Raw genomic sequence first — 25,145 nt, 5'->3', positions numbered from 1 at the left:
GTGGGCAGTTTAATGGACTCCTGCTGCAGGCCAAGACCGCGAAACCGTTATAGCGCCTGTAAGTAAGTATACAAGGATGTATACAGTTTATAAAAGCGAATAAAAATGGAAAGAAATTGATTGAATCGAAATAGGAATGCATTATCAACCAATTGTCTTTGTACTGTATTTTTGTCGGAAAATTGGTATTGTTTGCATGATCTTTTTATTACAATTTTCAATATCTCGGTTATCCACGATTCCATGCATATTGAATACCCTGAATCTTGAAGATCTGTTGGAGGATTTTCTTTTTAAATTTGGCAATTCACAATCTGTCACGGTTGTTTGCCGGGAACCATTTTCTGTATGTCACTTTCGCTCATTGGGTGAGCATGACAATGACAGATAAACAAATTTAACCCTCCACGAAGTGCGACTGTTGTAAGGTTCTCTTTCAGCACTTGCAAAACAAGAAAAAGAAGAAGTGGGCAAGTTTGTGATTCTAAATGCAAAATTTCTCCTGCTAATTGAGATTGAAACCGTGAAAAGTGCGGTTTTTGCCTTCCCACAAGGAAGCGCATAACAACGATTGGCGTAAGGGGTGTGAAAACTGTGTAGTGTGTGTGGGTGTAGCGAGAAAGTTTAAAATTGTAGAAAAATTTCGATGCTTGTGAAGAACGCACTCCCGTGAGCAACCCCACAGCCAAAGAAATCGATATACAACTTTCCATTGAATCGTGTCCTGCGCATGGTGGTCCTGTGTGTAGGCTGCTGTGTGAGCTTCTATACCCTTCAAGAAATAGAACTCCCGAAGCAGACCATCCTGCTGGGGGGAGCTATATGCCCCAGTGGTGTAAGGTGTGATATCATTTCCTTCCAATTGCAGCAGCCCCATCGGCCTTGCTGCTGCTGCTCCTGCTGCTGCCAGTCTGAATGAGCAGTAATACCGAGTTCGGGTGACGGTGAAAATATTTGAAAAATACAAAGTGAAAAGAAGGCCGTGCAAAAGCAAGAAAAAAGTTACTGCGCCTACTACGCGAGTGTTGGCAGTGCGAAAGAATATTTCTGCACGGGAGTGTCTCGGGTCGGGCCTTAGCGTTCGCGAACAGAAAACAGTGCATGGATATTGTTTGGTGGCCCTTCCCATTGATAAACGGCCCACTTTAGAACCTACGTAGAACGTAGAGCGAATATCTCGCTTGCTGTTATCACTTACCGCCGCCGCCACCACCACCACCACCACCAGCACCATGAACGCATCCGACCCGTTTGTGATAACCTCCCGCGAGAGGCTCAAGTACGAGGACCAGTTCAAGTCGCTTCAACCGGTCGATGGTGTCGTGACGGGTGGGCAGGCTAAAGGATTCTTCCTTCAGAGCCAACTGCCCCCGCAAATACTCGGCCAGATATGGTAAGATTGTGTGTTTTAATGATTTTGCCATTTGAGTTATTTTAGTCGAAATGTGAAATGCAATACCTTCCATCGTACGCTCCAGTATGCCCATCAAAAATCTATTGTGGTGTTTATTTTTCCGTTTTCATTCTACTCACTGTCGCCACTTCCGCTGGTTACCGAGTTTCCGGTTCCTTTTTCGCTTACATAACTGAAAAGTGCAACTGAACACCGTACCGTTCTGGCCTTCTTCTTCGACTACAACAACGTACCTATTTTGTTTTTGGACTAGAATGAGCCGCCCTCCTTTGGTTGAATGCAATGTGTGCTTGATTGTGGGCAATAATTACAGATCCTTTTTCCGTTTCGCCTTCCGAGCGGCTCACGTGACTCAGGACGACTGCTTCTGGTATTTTTGTTAGACTCGCGCAAATCCTAGCCATCGTTTTCTTCAACGCTGAAAAGCTGAAACTGTGTGTTTGATGATACCGTGCAAAGGACGGTTCCCCCCTTCGTCAACGTCATTCGCATTGATTTTTATGTTTCGTTCCACAGGCAAGCTGACATTATCAAGTGAGTGTTAATGGAACACACAACATGCACACTGGGCTGCTTATGTACTGCTGTACTGGAAATTTCTTGGCCTTAGAACGCTTCAACCCACGATCGGTTGGACTGTCTTAATTGCATTACAGTAAGCCATCAAGAAGCTTAGTATAGCCAAAATTGTCAAGAAAGGGCAGTCAAAATCAAACACTTGTTACCTTGGCTTAATCTAGTACATATCCCGACCCTGAATCTCTCAGAAAATGTCCACCTCCAAGGTTTCCCCAAGTGCATTATTTGTAATCGAAAAGTTTGCCGAAGCATTTAGAGAGCGCTTCGGATAGCTCCAAATTAAAGCTCAATTATATCGAAACCGTACGGGGCCCCGAAATATGAGGGAGGTAAAAACGATTCTCCCGAAAAACCCCCAACTAAAGCACTCGATAATGTACTTCTCTTCCAGCTCTGCCTAATTAATGAGAGGTTGACCGAACAACAGATGAAGTAGATTGGGTACAACCCACGGTTAGTTATTTGGTTTCGGGGGGACGCTCCCCGTACTAAATGGACCGTGTATTAGCCACGCTCTCAAGGGCATAAGCAAAAGTTGTTTACCTATGAGTCATCGAGTGGTTCACGTCGTCCCTTTGCGCATCGTGGGTTCCTTTTTTAATGACAGCAATTAAAAAGGATGTTATTGATTGTTTTGGCAAAAAATATGCCTAATAGATTGACATGTAATGTTCAAACATTCCTCAAACTAATTACTCAAAAATATTGTAATTATTGAACAAAAGTTATTTTGTTTTAGGTTATATTTGTTATATGTCCCTGGTTGGTGCTAGTAAATTTGGTTTCATTTTATTAATAATTACTCCTTTCATTGTATTTTAAGGGCTCTTGCCGATACGGATGCCGACGGTCGAATGACGCTCGGTGAATTCAGCATCGCCTGCAAGCTGATCAATCTAAAGTTGCGTGGATTTGAAGTTCCCAAGGCACTTCCGCCAACACTTATCGCTTCGCTTACTGCCGTCGGTGGAACACCCATACTCACCCCCACTTCCGGTTTGAGCCCGCTCGATCCGCTGAAATCATTGTCCGGTACGATTGCGGCCGTACCACAAGTAGTTCCACAAGCACAGCCTCAGATGATGGCTCCACTTGCTGCCGGGATCGTTCCGCACGCTGTAGTGCCTCCGCTGATGAACAATCAAATGGTTGCCTCCCAGGTCCCGATGATGGCGCCACCTAAGCCGGCCCTTCCACCACAACCCCTGATCGGTGCCACCGCCCAGGCTCCGCTCATTGCGATGGGTCAACCGCTGATTCCAGGCGTTCCGACGCTTCCGGGTATGGCGCCTGCTCCAGCTGTAATGCAACAACCGTTGATCGGTGGTCTGGTAGGGACCGCCCCAACTATTCCACCAACAGCAGCCGTAAAGCCGTTGATTGATCCACTGGGAAGTGTGGGTGCAGTGCCACTGGTGGGTGGTGTATCATCACAGGTCGTTCCAGCACCGCCGACACCACCGCATTCTGGTGGCGGAACTCCAGCGCGCTCGATGTCAATCTCGGAACGGGCTCCGTCTATTGAATCTCCGTGAGTTAATGTTGTGTTTTTTGCTTAATGTAAGTGATGTAATGTCATGATTGATGTCATCCCCCTATAGAGGCCAAATCGAGTGGGCAATAAAGGGTCCAGCTAAGCTGAAATACACCCAACTGTTCAATACGACTGATCGTAACCGAAGCGGATTCCTGACCGGGCCGCAAGCACGCAACATTATGGTGCAAACCAAACTTCCACAGGCGATGTTGGCCCAAATTTGGGCTCTCGCTGATATGGACACCGATGGACGGCTCGGTTGCGAAGAGTTTGTACTGGCGATGTATTTGTGTGACATGGCCGCTGCTGGCGAGAAGGTTCCTACCACACTGCCACCCGATCTTGTGCCACCTTCTTTCCGGAAGGCTTCGTCACGTCACGGTTCTGTGGTAGGTTCTCGCCATGGTTCCGTTTCGTCGCAGGGAGCACCGGTACATGCCCCCGTTGAGCTTGATCCTCTGTCTGGCTTACCACAAAGTAAGGAAACTTTGTCCGGATGGGGATTTTAAATATGGTTTTACGTTAATTTTTGCATTGTTCATTTCGTCATACAGCTTCGTTCGAAGATAAACGTAAGGAAAACTTCGACAAAGGCCAAGCGGAACTCGAGCGGCGACGAAAAGCATTGATGGATATACAAAAGAAGGAACAGGTGAATCATGTTAATGGTGGATTGCGTTATTTAGTAAGCTTCTTAACTCCAATTCCTTTTCACTAATAATATTTAGGAGGAACGTGAACGCAAAGAGCGTGAAGAACAGGAAAAAATCCGTAAAGCTAAGCTCGAGGCTGAAATGAAGAAGCAGCAAGAGCTGGAAAAAGAACTGCAGCGCCAACGCGAACTCGAACAGGAACGAGAGGAACAACGCAAGCGTGAACTCGAAAAGAAGGAACTTGCTCGAAAGTACGTAATTGTTGAAATTAGCTAACTATTTTTTTACTGCTATGCTTGCTTATTTTTTCGATTGATCACGTCCATCTCCTCAATACCTTACAGGGAGCTGGAGAAGCAACGTCAGCTCGAATGGGAAACCCAAAAGATAGCCGAAATGCAACAGCACAGGCAGCGTGAACAGGAAAACGTGCTCAAACTAAAAGCGCAAAATCAATCGTTGAGCGTCGAGCTGAGCACGTTCAACGAACGCATCAAGGAGCTGTCGCAAAAGATCTGCGACACGCGCGTCGGTGTCACTAATGTTAAAACCACAATCGACGGCATGCGTACCACCCGTGACACACAGATGGCGGAAATGACGCAGCTAAAGGCGAAGGTAAAAGAACAGAACCAGCGGCTGGTACAGTTGAGCCAGGAGAAGGCGAAGCTAGATGCGAAGAGTAAATCGGGTGAAACAGAAAGCCAGCTACAATTCACCAACAAACAGGTATAAGTTGACTTATGTTAAGTTATTTCAGAGTAAGTTTATTAAAAATATATATTAACTTTCCTTATAGATCGTTATACAGCAGCTGAAGGACAAGCTAGAAAACACCAAGCAACAGATCGAGAACAAATCGACAGATATTAATCTGAACAGTGATCAGCTAATCGAGCTGAAATCACAATTGACCGATTTGATCGATGCATGCGAGAAACTTTACGGCGAATATGACATGCAAAGAATTCAGGTAAAGCTAAGGATTTTAATATGAAAACCTTTTTGCCACTATTAACGGCTTTCTATTTATTTGATTTCGAAATAGATATTGGAGATGAAAAATAATCGCAAAAACGAGTCGTACACCAGCGCCTGGGATACGTCCAACTCTTGGGCCACTTCGGATACCGCAACGCATGCGGCGGTCAGCAATGAACCCGTACCAGCGGCCACAAGGTCTGGCGATGATGTCCAAACGCCACCGGGATACATGAAGTATAGGGCAATCTACGAGTTTAATGCGCGGAATAACGACGAGATATCATTCCAACCTGGTGATATTGTGATGGTAAATGAACGGAAGAAGAAGTGCTGCTGGACACTTATGTGATTCATATTCATGAATCTGAATGTATATTTGAACTTCATGAATGATTCTGAATCTCTATTCTGATGATTTTTGATTCTGAAATGATTTATCATTTTATTAATGATTAATGAATCCTGATTGATTCTTCTCATTATTCATTATTCACAACTGCTAGAGTCTGTTAGTCTATCGTGGTGCATGATTGGCATCTGATGTTCTTTTTAAATATCCATAGGTACCGCTGGAACAGAATGCAGAACCTGGATGGTTGGCAGGTGAAATCAATGGTCACACTGGTTGGTTCCCGGAATCATTTGTAGAAAAGGTAGACAGCAACCTGAACGTAGTTGAAGCGGTTCCAGAAACGATAGCCTATAGTGAACCGGTAGCTGAATACACGGCCGCACCAGTTGAAGATTACCAACCACCAGCGAACGATAATACAGAGTAAGAAGAGAGAAATTGCGTAAGAGATTAAAATTACAGTTACACTATTGTTTTTACACGTTCATCAGGGCTACTTGTAACGGTGATGTTGAATATTATGTTGCGTGTTATGCCTACCAATCGGCAGAAGCAGGTGATCTTGTGTTCGATGCAGGTGAAACGATCGCCGTTTCAAAGAAGGAAGGAGACTGGTGGACTGGCACAATTGGCAATCGGACCGGTATTTTCCCATCGAACTACGTGCAAAAACAGGAAGGCGTAAGTAAAAATGTGATTTTCTTTGAAATTGTTGTCAATGATTTGAGGTTTTGGTGGTTTTGTTTTATCATTCGTGCAGGAGGTGATGAATGGCAACCAAGCCACATATAATGAGCAACCAGCACACCAGGAACAGGAACAGCACCAGTCACAAGCGCAATCGTACGAACAGGAAACAAAACGCAAGCAATCAACGACCGCTGCCGGTAGTAATACTCAGGATGCAGAGGATGCACGAAATCAGGCTGAGCTAGATTCGGAAGTGTCGCAGATTAATACTCAACCGCCGTCCGGTGCGGCAGCAAACGAAGAAAACATTCGGTACTCCTCCATGTCCATGACATCGGCCACACCGAGCCTTCGGCGGAAGGGCGAAGTGGCACAGGTGATTGCACCGTACGAAGCGACCAGCTCGGAACAGCTGTCACTTCAGCGCGGACAGCTAATAATGATAAGAAAAAAGACCGATTCCGGTTGGTGGGAGGGTGAGCTACAGGTAGGTTACAGGTGGCGCGAAAAGTGTTGTGCACCGTATCACATCTAAACGCTGGTTATGTTTTACAGGCAAAGGGTCGTCGCCGGCAGATCGGCTGGTTCCCAGCGACGTATGTGAAAATACTGCAGGGTGGACGAAACAGTGGCCGCAATACGCCAGTGTCGGCGAGTAAGGTTGAGCTGACAGAAACTATTCTCGGTAGGTAGCGGGTTTGAAGTAATGGTTAATGGGAGGATGGGTATCATCTCCCGTTTTGGCACTACGCAAATTAGTTGAGTATGTTGACTTACGATATGTTTTTTAATAAATCGGTAGATAAAGTCATCGCACTGTATCCGTACAAAGCACTGAACGACGACGAGCTGTCCTTCGAGAAGGACGATATCATTAGCGTGCTCGGCCGAGATGAGCCGGAGTGGTGGCGCGGCGAACTGAACGGCACCACCGGTTTGTTCCCGAGCAATTACGTCGGCCCGTTCGTGTCGTCCGGTAAGAACGGCAAATCTCCCGCTGCTAGTTAACACAACACCGCCACATACAAACCACACGCTCAATGTAGTTTGTACATCGCGTAGTTTGTTTGGACATGGCTTTATTTTTGTGTTTTTTTGTTTGTAAATGTTCAGTTACGGTGGCATTATGTGTGTAAATTTTTCTTTTGTCTGTATGTTTTTTCCGTTTTTTATCGTGTATTTTGCCAACAATCATTCCCATCGCATTATGTGTACGCGTTAGTGCTACGAAACGCTCGAATCGAGTGTAATCTACATTTGTCCCTGAGCGGAGGATAGTTAGTTCGATTGTATGTAATCCGGAAACTGTGCATAAGAGATCGATTTACGTATATAAGCTAAAATGTATATGGCTTACTTGTTACGTACCCTGTCAAGAAAAAAAAATGTATAATTTATATTCTTTTCAATTCACTATCTGTTTGATGAGATCTGTTCTTTGTAATATCTGTATGCTGTATGTACGCGTGTATGACCTACTCAAATATCATACCAAATGATATCTTTAGTTAGGAAAATGCCAATCGAAATTCGGACGGTAAATACCGTTTGAGGTAATTTCTTTAGTAATCATATGTAATAGCAAATGGTTCGTTATTTATATATATATGTGTATATCTTATCGATAATCTTTGTTTAACTCTTTTGTTTTCATGATTGTTATCTCTCTGTGAGCAGAAAGAAAAGTATTCGTTTCTTTTTCGGTGTGTTTTGTGTGGTATTGGACATTGGGGGTATGCTTTTATCCTTTATTTTGGGGTATTATAAGTTTCACTTTTAATTTCTAGCAGTGTAGTAAATATTGTTTTGGCTCTTTTGTTAGTTATATTTTAGCGACACAATTTCCTCACTTGGAAGGTGGGAGCGAGTATGTTACCTGCCTATCGTTGGGCGTGCTTTTTTACAAAAGAAATCTCTTTAACCTTTTCCACCACGCTGCGCTTTGAAGGCAATGTATAACGGGTAGCAGGGCTTTCTGCAACGTTCACCAGAGCCCATAACGACGCGATACATCGAGATGGCTTAGTCGGTGGTTTCGCACGGTGCACCGACCCTAGCACCACCGTCCGAAGCGACAACCCTTGTCGTGCGGATTATGGCCGCAACGGTAACAGCTACAGTCAGGCAGCGGACGGTGCTGAGGACGATCTACACAACAACAATAAGCGATACCACAACAATAAAATCAATAATGATAAAGCTAATTATACTAACAGTAACTGTAACGAAAATACTATGAGTAACAATAACGATATTAATCAATGCAACAATAATCAGCTAATAATGCGAGCATTTCACAAGGAGAGCAGATGGGCAGCGCCGCAGTAGCACCACTTTAGCAAAGATTTAACAAAACAAAACAAACAAAAAACCCACTGTTATAGGTGTATAATGTTAATGTAGCAATCAGGACGATTGATTTAATTTCGATGGAAATATTGGGCAAGCGTGTGGGGGTCATTAGAAAACAAAAAGGGCCGGCAAAACGACGCACGGAATCACTTTCCTACGGTGACGCTCGTCCGGTGGCTGCCCACAGGGACCCACAATTACAAATAAAACACGCATAGTAGTAGTATTCTATTTACATACAATCATCTTACACACAATTACCTCGCTCTCGCTAGGAGGGTGACGCGCATAGGCTGCTGTAAACTGTTGCAGGGTTGCCACCCGAGCGATCAGCCGCAAAAAAAGCAAGTATTATCAGTTTTTGTTTTACCAGTGCGTTTGCGAAGGAAGAGCAGGAAGTATTTAGCAAGAGGCTGATTTACGGACTTTCAGTTTCCCACTCCCAGGTGTCTCTACTCGCTTTGGGGTGTAGTTTTACTCATACTTCTAGCAAATATTTTATTTACAAAAGTAAACCAGTTCCAAACGCGGGGGATGATGGGTGGGTGATAGCGTAGTATTCTGTAATGCCGCAGAAGAACGGCTAATCATACACCGGGTGGCCAGATCGGCGGCATGAACGTTGTAGATATTAACCTTTCGTAAATATTATATCCCCCATTTCCTAAAAGCAATGAAAATCGTCACAATCAGCTGTGTAGGACAAGTTGTTAAGTTAGATATGATATGATGGGTCAGTGTTTATGTTGCCTTTGTTAGTGTTGGAAAGGCGAAAACATTCCTGCGAATTAGTTTATTTACTGAACAGCTGAGCATGTGTTACATAACCGATAGAAATAGGCCAAGGCCCAGAAGTAAAACAGTGGTAGTACATCTTTCTCTCTATCTATCTCGCACTCTTTGGCTGGTTACATTTCAATGGTTGCTAGTGATTATCGAAACGATAAATCAGAAAATAGTGTTAATGGTTGCAAACAGGACAAAATACGCTACCCGCAAACATTCTGTCCCTTTTCGAAAGCTTCATTTCGTTGTTCTTTCTTAGCACACAGCAGCTACACTCCGTTCGAGCAAATTGCAAACATTAAACTACGTAAACGTGTGCATAACATTAATGTCGCACACGTACGGCGCAAGGTGCACAACGCATTCGCAACGGGAAAGAGTTTTCAGCTTGGCAAAACTGTGTGGAGTGGCTGATTGAATGGGCAGCCGGCATTCGGTTCTCGGTGATTTATGACATTTCGCTTTACAGTTACGTCCGCCAATGCAGGGCGCATTGTGTTACAGTTACTTATTCTTATGATTACGATGATGCGGCGCTATAGCTCTTAAGATGACATGTGTACATTTTGAGTATAAAACCAATCGTTTTTCTCGGCGGTACGATGTGTGTGATTGTATGTAATCATGTATGATTATTCAAATGGAAGAGATGGAGTGTGATTTAAAGTAACAGGGGGGCGGCAGGCACTAATATTTTGTGCCGACACGGCCGGCACGGTCAGTTTATATCGGTTTGTTTTGTTTGTTCGAAAACACTTATCTCAATGTGGCCTGGTGCGTGTCAGGCGAGGGTGCCGCAAAATGGAACCGGTTATATTGTAAGCATACTTATATATATACATATATTTAAATCGTATAGCCCTCGTTATTTATTGCGAACGGTTTTACCGTATCGCCCAAAGCCGGATATCAATTAAAATTCGCAAAACTGCTCGTTAACGCTAGTAAGAACAACCCCATCACAAAACCAAACTCGTTACGCATATGCTATAGAATGATTACTAATAATACAGAAGCATATATAAATATATACATACATACATGCTCACACACACACACACACACACACACACACATACACATATATATGTGTGTATACATATAGCCCCCTAATCCTATTATTCGACGAAGGCAAAACGAAAAACCTCTCCACCTCTCTTACACGCTATGTATTTCCAAGCCAAGGATGGCCACTGCTATGATGAACCGTACGCCGGAACGGAAAGGTTATTTCTTCAGAAAATGTGTTATTTATTATGCTATTGCGAGCGTTAAATGAATTTAGTAGCGGGTAGGACGGTGGGTGACGCGTTGAACGTTTTCTCTCTAACTCCATATCTAAGCGGTTCGGGCTAACAATGTTCAGGTTGATAGTGTTTAGGTTGTAGCTTTCCGTTTCCCTGTGTCCCGGTCGCACACAACGGTCGTTCGGGCCGGTGTACGATACAGCAAATGATAAAAGAACGTTCAAATAACGAAACCACAAACACAAACATGTTCACAATATATATTTGAAGCCATGTGCGAAAATCATGTATAATTGTTATTAATTATCGGCAAGAACAAAAACCACCAACTGTACGTCGACGGCTAAGCAGCTGCTCACTGCTGCTCCTGAGTGCATCGGCGCCGCTCTACCAGGATTTTCCACATTTGTGTACATTGTGAACTCCTTCCGCAATACCATGGCTATTATAATAGCAAAAGCCAAACCAAGCAAATGCATCTTAACGTACTCCCCAAAAAGCAAATGTGTGTTGTAAATGTAAAAACAAACAAACAAACAAACAAAAACGATGAAATAACCGAACACAAAAAACAAAACAAAGGAAACACGTAAGATCAAATAAAGTTGAGAATAAAAGACAATGAACTATTAGTGAAACTTTCCGTGGAATATCTTTCCAACCTTCTTAAAACAAGGGAAACACAACTTTACTGCTAGGAACTGGAAAGAAATATTTGCAATTGCCACAGGCGCGTTGTTTTTTTGGCAATTTCATAATTTTTTGGAATTGCAGAGTAAGGTTTTAGGTAAAGTTATGTTGTGGACTTTCCTTCCATTTTCACAAATGATTTTAATTTATCAAATGACAACATTTAAATATGTGATCGTCAAAACATATCTCTCTCTCGCCTTTTATTTTTGCTTTAAACTATTGCTTAAACAGAAAATGGATGTGTTACCAATGTAGAAGTTGTTGGTGTTGTGTAAACTTATTTAACGAACAATACAATAGAACTGCTATAGAACGTGATATAGATAATCATAAAGAAAGACAGCAAAACCATACTCGAATCGCAAGACTACTGAAAACGCAAACTAACGCAAACGTGAACTGGTACCACTGCAAACGACAATTAAACTCCACAAAAACATATTAAACTATGTAATGTAGAAAGGGCAGTGGTTAGAAAGCACCGAAAAGAAGCGCATATTCCACCTAATGTCACAAACTCAACTAAAACAATATACAATAATAAAGAAAGCAAGCAGACACGCACGCAACGCGCGGTACCGCATGTATATCAGTCATGCTCATTATCTAAATCATTTTTAACTTTCCCATGTTCCAATCGATGTGTGACTGGTGTGTAATGTTGTGTGTAACTTAAAAGGGAAGATGTAAGAAAAAGAGAAAACGGACACGATATAATTATTTATCCTTTTTGTCGTACGACTGGTGGACGATGGTGGATGCATTTAAAACAACACTTGAGACAAATAAGCAGCATTAAACAGCATGGGGAAACAAACATTAAACGATGTGTCATACCAGCAGCGTATACACGTACGAGCTGAAAGTAAAGCGAAAAGTGTAATATTTATTAAATAGCAAAACCGCACATAACCAAAACTATTGGTGAAAGAGTTCAGTGCTGACCATAGCATTTCACTTAATTTACATGTATAGCAACCATAACAAACAAAAGCAGATGCGAATAAATATCGAAATGGGAACGAACTAAGCCATTCCTATCATGCGGATTGCTTTTTACTGAAAGAAGAACAAACAAACAACAAGTATGTGTTTTCACTTTATTTTTTACAAGAAATTTCAAAACTTTCAAGGTCGAATTATCCGATCCGATGAATGCAGAGTATCGACTACGGGTTTTATGCAATTTTATAGTTACGGAGTGGATTAATGAATCCACTCGGAAATTCTGTTTGACAGTTCGCTGGTTCTATTGTTCGTTATTTCGATTTTTTGTAATTATGTTTTCTGTAGTAGTGTTTTATGAGCAGACGATCGAAAACGTCTGATAGGGGAGTTCAACGAGGAAAAATCCAAATTCATGTTGACACAGCACGTGGCTCTGCCAAAATTTCCCGACTTGTGCAAGGATAACGTACCGATAGGTGATCGCACTTTCCGAAGTCATCCAAAACTTCACCTATCTTGGGTAAAAGATCAGCCCCAACAACAGCATGAATATTGAAATATGCGCCAAGGTACGTACTGTCTGTCAACTGGTCTTTCTACAATATGGGAGAAACTTCTGCACTCAAAACACTTGTCACGGCGAAACGAAGCTAGAACTATATAGAACTTATATCGTTCTGGTACCCCGGTACAATTATGCTCCATGGAGCGGCCCTTAAACGGTGTTATAGTGTGGTAGCGGCAGCGGTTCTACACAACATTGCCAAATGCAAAATGCTGGTTGTTCCGCATTAGTTGAAGATGGACTATCCGACTACGTGCTAACATTGCATGTAGTATCTAGTAAATTTTACTAGTTTACCCAAACAATTTCGCGAAAAATATCAATTTAAATAAACTTCATTTCGGTCCTGATAATATTTTTTTAAATAACACTTATATAAAATACGTTTTATTTATAACGATGTTTTTCTTTGTACATTGACTTTTTTTTATTCAAAATTCTTACTCACCCTTTGAGAGCATAAAATAAAAATTCATAAAATTAATACATTTTAATTTTGAACATAACCAAACTGCACTTTACACCATAGTCATATCTTTTCCCAAACATATCTTCAACAAAGGATAATCTATTCGAAGGGTCGAATTGCTTCAACAAATATGTTCATAGATGCTGTTAAGTGTCGTTTGTACAACCTACTGGGCGGCTCCATTAATGAACTTGGCCTCATTCAGACGAGGCGTTGCAATACGTTGAGCTTTTCTGAGCTGCGCCTGCATTTATGGCCAAACAGTGCGCCATATGGACCTTCTACACCATGCGCAACGTAGTTTTCAACGTAACCTACGTATTGCTGGTCAAGAATCATATATCAACTACCAATGCCATTTGTTTCTGTCTTCGAGTTGTAGAACAAAACGCAAATGCATTTCATTGTAATTTGATTTGATGATTGAATTGATTGATTTGTTGAATAAAGATAATAATGGTATTTATTGCTTGCCAAGACATATTGCTCAGGAAGCAATATCATTATAGCATTCAATATTAAATCCCCATCCCACATTGAATCCTCATTTACTGGTTCCTGCAGGATCGGTGTGGTTTTAGCTTTCCTCCGCCCAGAACTGTGGTATCGCGAACTCGCTTCAAGTCCATCATGCTTCTCCTGTACTGTCCAGTAAAACTCCTGTAGGAATGAGTAATTGAAAATGTGAAAATGTGTCCTGTAAAATGACAGTAATAAAAATTTATGCGAACTACCACATCAAAATATAAACCTATTGGAAGAGATTCTAAATATTGATATTCACGTACCTCAATGATATCTTGAACACAACAAACGATTGATTTGACCTTTGCAGAAACATATTTGTAAACTATTTTGCACTCGCTTATTTTTGTTGGGACAACTTGTACAACTTGTAGCTGTTCGAACTGTAGCCCTTGAAAAAGTCACGGGCGTTGTTTCCCCGTTTGGTTTCATTTTATTGTTTAATATAATTGATAGTCCTTGCACCGTGACAGCCAAATCAATGAAATCTGCATGCATTAAAATTTTAATTATAACCATTTTTGGAAATTAGTGCTGTTGGACGATGGGTGCTTGTTACCTTCAGATGCCTTGTCACCGCTCTGTTGTTTACCATGCAAGTATGCTTTTTTATCATGTTTGATTATTTCATAATACAAGTTGGCAGGTAGGTAGGATGGCAGGTACGATAGCGTCGGCAATGCAATATTGTTGTAAAACGAATCTTCAATGTAGTCGGTATGAATGAAGATGTTACTGATTGTGATGTTGGAACCATCAGACAAGACCACTGTGGTAGAAAGAGCACTGAAACAATCCAATCTTGTAAACTGCCTGCTCATCGTTAAAGAATAAAATGTTGTTTCCTTGATCAATAAGTTTGGATACATGTCTACCTGGAAACGTACCATGGTAAACCCTGCATTGGGATGTAATAGGCACGTAATAATATTACCCCCAGCGGCGGATAAAACGGAGGGCGGTGTAGGCGGTCACCTAGGGCCTCGCCATGTCGGGGGCACCCGAAAAAAATTTGTGTAGTAGTAACTTTCCACTTTCCACTTTCCATAAGCAAAGTTTTCCTCTTCCTTTCGAAGAAAATTGATGAGCGAAAGTGTAAATTGTTCAGCTTTTCATCGGAAAATGTTTGCCACTAGTTTTTGACGAAATTGTTGTTCAGACTAATAATACGGTTCGATTAGTGTTTTAAGACGTAGAAAAAGCATTACACAAATAACAAAACCATAGCTCATAAAGTATAAAAAGAAGCTAAAAGAAGAGAAAACAACTTGCAATATAAATACAAATATAAAAAAGGTTACTTTAAGGTTAGGTTACCACAGAAATTAAAACAAAACTTAAAAAGAAATATTAAGAATGTAAATCAATTACCATTAAAATTGGAATTTATGTAAAACACCTGGTAAGATAATTTGTTATAACTTCTGTCATATCTGTCAGAGTGACAGTAGAGAATAAAAGTCAGTCGGGGATTGGAACTGCACGAGTACGCACGTCTTTTCTCTCTTGTTCCGAAATATAACAGTTGGCGACGAGTTCGAACCGATTCATGGAAGAGGAAAAGTATAAAATAAAAGGAAACAGTGTGTGCAAGTCCGCGGCCTGCAAAATGAACAACCCTACGCAAAACGTTCCCATAGAACCATTTAATAAAGAGGTTTTGACATGGAAACGATGGGTGAAACGCCTGGAAACATCAATGCAAATAATGGACATGGTGCCAGAAAAAAAGAAGCCGGTAATTCTACACTACATGGGAGCGGAGTGCTACAATACGCTATGTGATCTAATCGTACCGAAAGAACCGGAGGATTTGAATTATGCGGAGATAGTGGAAAAATTGACCACGCACTATGACCCGAAGCCATTAGAAATGGTTGAATTATTTAAATTCTGGAAACGAAAACAGCAGGAAGGCGAAAGTGTAGCGGACTATGCAAAAGTTTTGCAAAAGGATGCTAAATATTGTGATTTTGGAGAATATCTCAACAAAGCCTTGCGAAACCAATTTGTGTTTGGCCTGCAAAACAAAGCAATGCAAACCAGATTGATGGAAGAAAAGGAGTTGACTTGGGTAAAGGCTAGAACAATGGCATTGGCTATGGAAGCGACACAAAAAGGAATTGGCATAGTGCGAAGTGAAGCTGTAGAGGTAAAATTCGTCGAAAAATCGAAAACGCCGGAAGGAAAACAAAAGAACCCCAAATGGACACCGGTAAAGTGTTATAGATGTGGTAGTGATGGGCATGTTGCTAACAACTGTAGACATGTCACCACTACATGTCTCAAATGCAATAAGGTGGGACATCTCCAGCGTGTGTGTCGCAGTACATCAAACAAAATGGCGAACGTCGTCAGAGAAATTCACGACAGCAGTGAAGATGAGGTAAACACAATCGTGGTAAAAAACATTAAAAACGAGGAATATGTGTGTGCGCCAAAGATATTTTTAAAGCTACTAGTGAACAAAAATGAGATAAAGTTTGAAGTAGACACAGGTTCACCAGTTACAATTATCAACTTAGAAGATAAACAGAAATGGTTTAAAGATTGTCCTATTTATCCGTCAAAGATAAAACTTCATAGTTATTGTGGAAGTGAAATACAATTACATGGAACTATTTTGGTTGAAGTGCAAAGGATACAAGAAAAACATAGACTTAGAATATTTGTGGTGAATGCAAAAAGACGCCCTTTATTAGGACGGGAGTGGATACAGACTCTAATGTGGAATTGGAATGAAATTCTGAAAAATCCGGAAGAATCAGTGAATTTAATTTCGTCGTCCGAAATAGTCAAAGAAAAAGTAATGGAACAATTTCCAACTATATTTGAAGCAACGGTAGGAAAAATAGCTAACATGAAAGCTTCACTTGTTTTAAAAGAGAATGCTAGGCCCGTTTTTCTTAAAGCCAGAACATTACCCTTCGCATTGAAAGAACTGGTAGAAAAGGAAGTGAATAATCTTGTACAGCAAGGTATATGGGAAAAGGTAAACCAAAGCGAATGGGCCACTCCAATAGTTCCAGTAAAAAAAGCGGGAAACAAAATAAGATTGTGCGGAGACTATAAATTAACAGTGAATAAAAGTTTATTGGTAGACGAACACCCACTACCCACAATTGAAGAACTCTTTGCAAACATGGCGGGTGGAGAGAAATTTACAAAGCTAGATCTAGCTCAAGCTTATCTACAAATGGAAGTTCATCCCGAAAGTCAGGAAATTCTTACACTAAATACGCACATGGGACTTTTCAAACCTACCAGGTTAATGTACGGAGTGGCATCAGCACCAGCTATTTTTCAGAGACAAATAAGTTCAATTTTACAGGATATTCCAGGGGTGTCTGTTTTTCTAGATGACGTTAAAATAACAGGACCAAATGAAGAAACACACATGCAAAGATTATACGAAGTGTTAAAAAGATTTGATAAAAATAATATGCGAATTAATGCAAGTAAATGTCATTTTTTTGCAGATAGTATAGAATATTGCGGATATGAGATCGACAAGAAAGGAATACATAAAATGAAGACCAAAGTAGAAGCTATACAGCAGATGCCAAGACCACAAGATCAGGATCAAGTACGAGCATTCATGGGGCTGGTAAATTATTATGGCAGATTTCTACCAAATCTGAGTACCCAAATCTATCCGATCAATAATTTGTTGAAAAATAATACACAATTTCAGTGGAACGCGGAATGTGAAAAGGCTTTTCAATGGGTTAAAACAGAAATACAATCGGAGAAAGTATTAGTACACTATGATAGTACCTTGCCATTAGTGCTAGCTGTAGATGCTTCCCCATACGGAGTTGGAGCTGTTCTCAGTCATATATGTCCAGATAATATTGAGCGCCCAATTCAGTATGCCTCACAGACATTATCAACCACACAGCAAAAATATACACAGGTGGATAAAGAAGCGTATGCTATAATATTTGGAGTAAAAAAGTATTACAGATACCTGTTTGGTAGAAAATTCATATTAGAAACTGATAACAAACCCGTCTCACAAATATTATCACCAAACAAAGGATTACCAACATTATCCGCGTTAAGGATGCAACATTATGCAGTTTATTTACAATCATTTGATTTCGAAATACGACATAGACCATCTCAAGATCACGCAAATGCGGACGCATTATCGAGACTTCCACTTCCAATCATTATTACCGAACAAACAAACGAGGAAATCGATAAAATAGAAATAAATCAAATAGAAACGTTACCAATTTCTGTGAACGAATTAAGGGAAAATACCCAAAAAGACAAATCTGTTAAACATCTCATTGAAGGATTGATAAAGGGTAATACTGTAAACAAAGAAGATCGATTTGGAATTAACCAAGAAGAATTTACTTTACAGAGTGGATGTTTAATGAGAGGTGCAAGAGTATACGTACCACCTTCGTTAAGAACTAAAGTGTTAGAAGAATTGCATACAGGACATTTTGGCATTTGTAGAATGAAATCTTTGGCCAGAGCATATTGTTGGTGGAATAAGATAGATGAAGACATAGAAGAAATAGTAAAACAATGCATAAGTTGTGCTAAAGTTAGAAAAGATCCACCACAAATTCAAACACATATCTGGGAACGACCAACAATACCATTTCATAGAGTACACGCAGATTATGCAGGGCCATTTCAAGGATGTTATTTTTTGATATTAGTTGATGCATTCAGTAAGTGGCCGGAGGTAAAAATAACAAAAGACATGAATACAGACACCACAATAGAAAAGATGAGAGAAATTTTCTCTACGTTCGGATTACCATCTACATTAGTAACAGATAGAGGAACCCAATTTACATCTGAAAATTTTCAACTATTTTTAAAAGCTAATGGAATTACTCATAAAATGGGAGCACCATATCATCCAGCAACAAATGGTCAGGCAGAAAGATATGTTCAAACAATCAAAGAAAAAATTAAAGCATTGGACTGTAGAAGTTCGGAAATATCAAAGAAGTTACAAAATATATTGTTGATATATAGGAAAACAGTACACCCAGCAACTGGAGAGAGCCCATCCATGTTAATGTTTGGAAGACAGATAAGATCTCGTATAGATGCAATGGTACCTCCTAAGGATATAGAGCATCTAAAGCAGGAAGAAATATCGCCAAAACGATCATTTAAGTTGTTAGATAGGGTGGCAGCAAGGAATTTTGTTCCAAACAAAGGAAAGTGGGAATTTGGGACAATTACAAAAAAATTTGGAAAATTACATTATGAAATTCAATTAGATGATGGACGAATATGGAAAAGACATATAACCCAGCCAACCAGACTACGACCACAGAGTCTCATTAGGGTCGTAGAATTTTCATTTGTTCTACACTACGACTTTGTGGTCGTAAAAGCAGATTGGTTCGAAATCGTGCTATTTTATATCATAGCCTCATCATATTTCACCGAACTATCGAAACATTTCATCGATTTCAGTTGTAGTTTCAAATCTGTTTCGATAAATGTCATACAGCTTATCGAAGATAGCGATATATTTCGTTTTTTCCTATCTGTCATGTCAGAACAATTGTCAACACTTCCTTTGATATAAACCGTGTGTTTCTGTGTTTCAGGCAATCAATAGTGTTTTTGAAGCTAATATTAGCTATCTTTTAGCTATTTGAAACGTAAGTAGCCGTAAATATTGTTAAGCGAGTATAATCTGATTATGATTCCTTCGATTTTCAGTGATAGGAATGGATTACGCTGCAAAAATAAGGAGAAGCGGTATGCTGTACAGGCGTCGTACTAGAGTGGAGAAAAGCTTTCAGTACAAGAAGGGAGAACGAACCTTTGCGAACATCGATCTGGCAACAGGTAAGATTACTTTGCACTTTCCGACATGAAAATACTGTAAAACTAGGAAAACTTGTGGTGTACAACGATCGGAGATGATTCGTTTCTCTGTGATTATTTTTATTTCAGTTTACGGCACAGTACAATAGAAAGCAACTGGATGTGTAAAACTCGATTGAAAAGGCTTGCTGCAAAATTCTTCGAATTGACGAGAATCTAACGATAACCATTTGCAAGTAGGACAATTGTATGGATGATTGGTCGCACAACGAATGCTCCAAAGAGAGAACACGAATTTCGTTAAGTTTGTGAATTGTCATCACAAATTTGACGAATAAATAATAAAGAACGAATATATTTCAACGAAGGAATTTAACGGTTGAATTATTTCATTTAAACTTTTGTAAGAAATGAAACTGCGTTGGAAATTTCACGACAAAAATGAAATATTTCAATTTTATGGTTCATATGCTATAATTATGGCCCGTTTTATATATTTCACGGAGTCTTATAATTGCTGCTGTAAGTAATGCTTTAAGACCGCTATACGACCGTCCTATATCGGTCTTAGAAGGGTCGGATATCGGGTTTTGGCTAACTGGAAAATCAATTAAGATCAGGACCTGAAAAGATTGAAGCATCGATAGGATTTGCTTGTCCAGAAATGGAAATAGAAGAACAAGAAAACGGAATTGTAGTACCTTCAGCAGTGGTTAGCGAGAACTTAAACACAGAAATTCCCGAATTAAGTGAAAATACTTTGCGAAGATCTACGAGAACAAGAACTTTACCCGCCAGATTCCGATAGCGTATAACGCGCATCTTAAATACCAAACAGGCTTACATATACATATTATATATTGTTAATTTAAATATAGTTAATAGTCTATTGTAAGGGGGGGAAAGCTGTCATATCTGTCAGAGTGACAGTAGAGAATAAAAGTCAGTCGGGGATTGGAACTGCACGAGTACGCACGTCTTTTCTCTCTTGTTCCGAAATATAACAACTTCATTAAAGCCTTAGCTGTTTTCGCTTGACTTGCATAATTACCAAATATTTTCAGTTCAAATTAGCTAAGTATCATAGGTATAGTACAGTGAAGATTTATGTTCTCGTTGAAACAGATGTACTTTAAAACACACTTTTATTAATTTCAACTATTCGACAACTTCAATACTAATTCACCTTCTCTTAAGAAAATGAAAACATATTACTAAAGGGTGCACTCCAACTCATTATTGCATCATTTAATTGTTGACGAGTGCAAAGCGGTGACTTAATGGCAACATGTGTGTCACCGTACCCTGTTGAATTGTCACGAGGTTCACGTTAATTTCCACTACGAAATTATGCACTATCCGTGAAATTATCTTTCCCCTCCACATTTACTACTGCTGAAACTGCTGGCAACTGAATGTGCCGAATCTAACTGTAACTGAATGTGTTTGTTTAACTGTAGCTGTAAAATGTAGCACAAACGCTTCTTAAAAATAGAATCATGCAGAAAAATAACTATTACATTATTTAATGAAAAAAACATGTTCATGTTTGTTTTTAGTATCTTTAATTTCATTTTTTATTCATACATTCCAGATTTACTTGACTGGTGTAACAAAGTACATGTGTGATATTTGCCATTTCACTAATTAGATGTAAAATATTATTTTTTTATCCGAGAATACGCGAATTTCTATTTTTAGTTCCAAAGGTACGATACAAGATAACGAAATATAGAGGTGTATAAGAACGGCTGCGATTAGCCGGACATGTTGGGGAAATACGCAACAAACCGAACAGTATCGCCATCTGACGGCATCGAGGCTTCAAAACGATAACTGTTGTGGTGTGATTTACTTTTTGCTGCCCTTTCCAGTAGGTTTGCTTCCCTTCGCTGCAGCTTCAGACCCTTTAGCGTTCGTGACCGATATGCGAACTTTAGTGTTCGCATTTTTCGAGCCCGGTCCAGTAGCTGCCCTGGAGGTGGCGTCACCTTTCCCATGGTTCGATACTCCACCACGTACTCCGGGAGCTTTGGAATGTACATCTTTCCGTTGGTGAAGCGTTGGTTTCTGCTTGTGATCACCTTGTGCAGGATCATCCGTACGGAAGCCGACCGTTTTTTTCCGCGAAATGGGTACACTGTCACTGACACGATCTTTGCCATCGGCAGTCGGCTGGTTAGTAGATTCGTCGTTGTCATTTCCGTCGTTGTCATTCGTCTGTTGCATCTCTTTCGTACTTTTCTCTTTAGTCGAACCCAGTATAACGGAGGCGGGTTTGGGACCGTGGGATGGACGACCGGTACGCCATGGACGACGGGTTACAGGTCTGGCCTTTGCGGCCGTCGTTGGAGCGATTGCAGATATAATCTGACGAGGAACATGTTATGATAGGCAATGTCAGAACTAAAATATTGATGCAGCCTGACGAAATGTCAAATAAAAGGAAGGTGTGCGCACCCGGTTAATTAGCGTTAAGCTAGTTTGTAAGTTAGTCTTGTACCATCGCTAGAAGAAGTAACACGCAATTAAAGTTCTCTACACAAAACACTTCTGTTAGTGGGTATTCCACCAGTAATCAAATATCACATTAGAACACAGCTGAAAGAGTTGAAAGAGCTGGTCGATGTGGACTCATCCTTCAGGCTCATTCTGTATGCGCAATCGATACAACGAATTTCGCAAATGTGGCACAATCGACACGATTGGGAACAACACGATTGGGAACTTCCATCGACACGATTGGGAACTTCCATTGTGTCCAAACCGTAGAAAGATGGCGTTTTTCCATTGGGTGCCGGTCCCAATTCGGACGGATCTTTAAAGCGGGTTGGCAGAATAGATTTTGTCAAAGGCTCCTCCTTTTGTGTTTCGTTGCCACACTTTGGACAGCAGCACTTGATTGACAGCCAATTCAAGCAGGCCGTTCACAACATTTGAAATATTGCGAAAATAAACAGTCGGAAGTAGTCGAGGGATCTTCAATCGCAACATCATGCACGACTTGCCGCATCAACGTTATCGTTCCCACCACTTCATTGTCGGCGTCGTGAACGAAAAGTTTCTCTTCCACCGGTGAACCATCTCCGGCAGCGCAATCGAAATCATTTATATACGCGTCCTTCAGATGAAGTACGCCCTTGTAAACAAATCCAGCGGGAATCCGTGGAATCGTCAGGAATCCTTCAGGTACTTCACTCAACACCATCATGTAAGCTGCTTGGATAGATGGTTGCTTGGATAGTAATGTTATATTTCAATGTTGCCAAAGGTTTATATATACATGCAAAATAGTTACAGTAGTCCTTTGTAGAACTGTCAAATAGTGCAGGATTTGCTTTCCTAACAGGTTTCAGTCTTCGTAAAAAAAAATCCTTCGCGCTTCTTTGCAGCCAATCAACGAAATGAAGAAGACGACAATCTGTTGTGGACACTGCTCCGGTCATTATATCGGACGGTTTAAGGTTACGATATCGATGCGGTGGCGTGCATTCAACGAACGGTTTGCTGGTACGTGAAGGACTTTCGAGGGCCGATTGGATGGGACGGTTCATCAGCGGTACCGCCATCGAAGAAGCGGTTCGGACGGCACGAGAATCTCGGAAGGGCTGTGGAAAATCATACCCCAAAACTCACATTTAATCAATTAGCCTGTAGAAAATGTTCTACTTACGTTTGTTTTATAATACAGATGCTTATTAAGCTTATTGTAACACATCTTCAATTAATTGTATTTCACCAATGTTTGCTTAACACTCGCTATAATTTCAGGTTATCTCAAGAAGACGATTAAACGGGACCTTCACAGTTTCACAGCTTCCCCGCTCCGGTTCAGGAATCTGTGTTTAAAATTGAAGAGTGGTCCACACTAAAACGAAGCAAAGATCGCATCAACGCACTGCGCAAACTGGATCACCAGCAACCGGTGCACCAGGCACAGAGCAGTCAATTGCATCTGACGTCCAAAACCGACGTCCACCGGAAGCGAAGACGTTACTGGCTCGCTCGATTGCATTCACCCCGTGAAGAGTTTTCGCCCATTTCCATCCTTCGAACATCCGCGCGGCAAGTCTCACGCGCGTGGACAGAATGACGCACGGTGAATCGTCGGATCCTTCCCACATATCATCCACACTGGAGGGTTCACTCGAATGGGACATGGATCAGGATCGACAGCTAAAGTCGGAGAACGAATCGTTGGATAACGACACCAAGGAATTGCTGCTGGAGATTGACCAGCTGAAACATCGCGTTCTCAACGAAACTGGAGCAACGCTGCAGGATGATCTACCGAGCAGCGGATCGCACAGTAGAAGCGGGGATGATTTGGATGATCGATGGTTTGGACAGGAAACAGTTGCAGCTTATTTCCCGGATGAATTGGATGAAAGAAGGGCGAATCGATGAAAATAACGTTGCATAACAGATGCATCATAGCCTAAGCCTTGTACAGTAGAGTTCCAGGAGATGGATATATTTATTGTGTGTGTTGTATGAATGTATTAGCATCAACGTGAAATGTGTAGAACCGTACTAAACGCTAGTGAATTCCGAAAAGTATTTATTCTAACATCGTTACACAACCAATAGCCGGTAGGTTGTAGGAGTGCAACCAACTGAACAGTTCCCCTTTTGCTCGGTTTAAATCCCGTTTTTAAATACATTCATCTTCTACCCGGTTTGTACGTTTCCCACGGCGACGGTTGGACACATTCTGTTCTCGTTACCTACCGTCCGCTGGATTTCCCCCTCAGTTCGTTTATTTGTGCTTTATTAGTTATTTAAAAACAATTCGAAACTTGTGGTTATTTTTAATGGTGTTATATGGTGTAATGATGTTTTAACCGACACAATCTGTCAGTATATAGTAGTCAGTATATACGAAATAGCTAGCATTGTCATAGAAAATGAATAAAATCCTATCGGCCCAGCGGTGGATCAGACGGTAGGCGGAGTAGACCCCTTCTTACTGCGCTTTTCGCTTTGTCTCATTTCAAGGGCCTCAATGCCCTCCCCCCCTCCCTTCCTTCATCGTATTAGAGGCCACAACTATAATTCCGCCCTGGGCCTCCAAGCGGATTGATCCTCCACTGATAAGCGTTGACAATGTACTGCTATATAAGGAAGGTATGCATTCCAATTTGGTTTCAATTTACGGAATTTTTCATAGAAATCTCCTGCTCGACCCATCGATCTTCGTCTCTTGTACCTTTCCTACGGTGCACAGTCAACATTTGATAAAGTTATCAGCTAATTTGTAACAGCCACTACCAAACAATCAAGTAACTACGTTAGACCATTAGCCCGCTTGGCGGACACCGGAACGAAAATGTGTTACATGGTGAGGGACTTGAGCGTATCTCCCCCGGGATAGATCCTACATGGTATTTATACTATCATATCTCCGACGCGTAGTTCCAACATGGGTGACCAGAAAATGTTGCCAAAACTAAAGATACTGCCATCAAGACAAAGTTCGCGCTAGGAGGGCAGAGCAATCAGGCAAATGATGAATACATATTTAGACAACATTG

The 25,145-nt window shown here is 41.0% G+C and overlaps 2 protein-coding genes and 1 pseudogene across 2 annotated transcripts; all 3 read left to right on the top strand.

Moving 5' to 3' along the window:
- The first annotated feature begins 468 nt into the window (after window positions 1-468).
- On the top strand, window positions 469-7,837 carry LOC128301698 (intersectin-1). Its single transcript, XM_053038292.1, has 13 exons — window positions 469-1,393; window positions 2,817-3,524; window positions 3,595-4,007; window positions 4,085-4,182; window positions 4,259-4,434; window positions 4,528-4,912; window positions 4,983-5,156; window positions 5,232-5,474; window positions 5,731-5,942; window positions 6,011-6,200; window positions 6,280-6,696; window positions 6,765-6,894; window positions 7,012-7,837. Exons 1-13 carry the CDS (start codon window positions 1,233-1,235, stop codon window positions 7,215-7,217), a joined length of 3,513 nt encoding a protein of 1,170 aa, XP_052894252.1. The 5' UTR covers window positions 469-1,232; the 3' UTR covers window positions 7,218-7,837.
- Window positions 7,838-15,667: 7,830 nt separating this feature from the next.
- Window positions 15,668-17,282, top strand: LOC128302673 (uncharacterized). Its single transcript, XM_053039537.1, has 2 exons — window positions 15,668-16,195; window positions 17,274-17,282. Exons 1-2 carry the CDS (start codon window positions 15,668-15,670, stop codon window positions 17,280-17,282), a joined length of 537 nt encoding a protein of 178 aa, XP_052895497.1.
- A 4,460-nt stretch (window positions 17,283-21,742) lies between these two features.
- Window positions 21,743-24,018, top strand: LOC128302672 (uncharacterized; annotated as a pseudogene).
- Window positions 24,019-25,145: the final 1,127 nt, after the last annotated feature.

Source organism: Anopheles moucheti, chromosome 3, assembly GCF_943734755.1.
Source record: "Anopheles moucheti chromosome 3, idAnoMoucSN_F20_07, whole genome shotgun sequence".
NCBI lineage: Eukaryota > Metazoa > Arthropoda > Insecta > Diptera > Culicidae > Anopheles > Anopheles moucheti.
The sequence above is the reverse complement of the archived record's forward strand: the minus strand, read 5'-3'. Positions and strand labels throughout refer to the sequence as shown.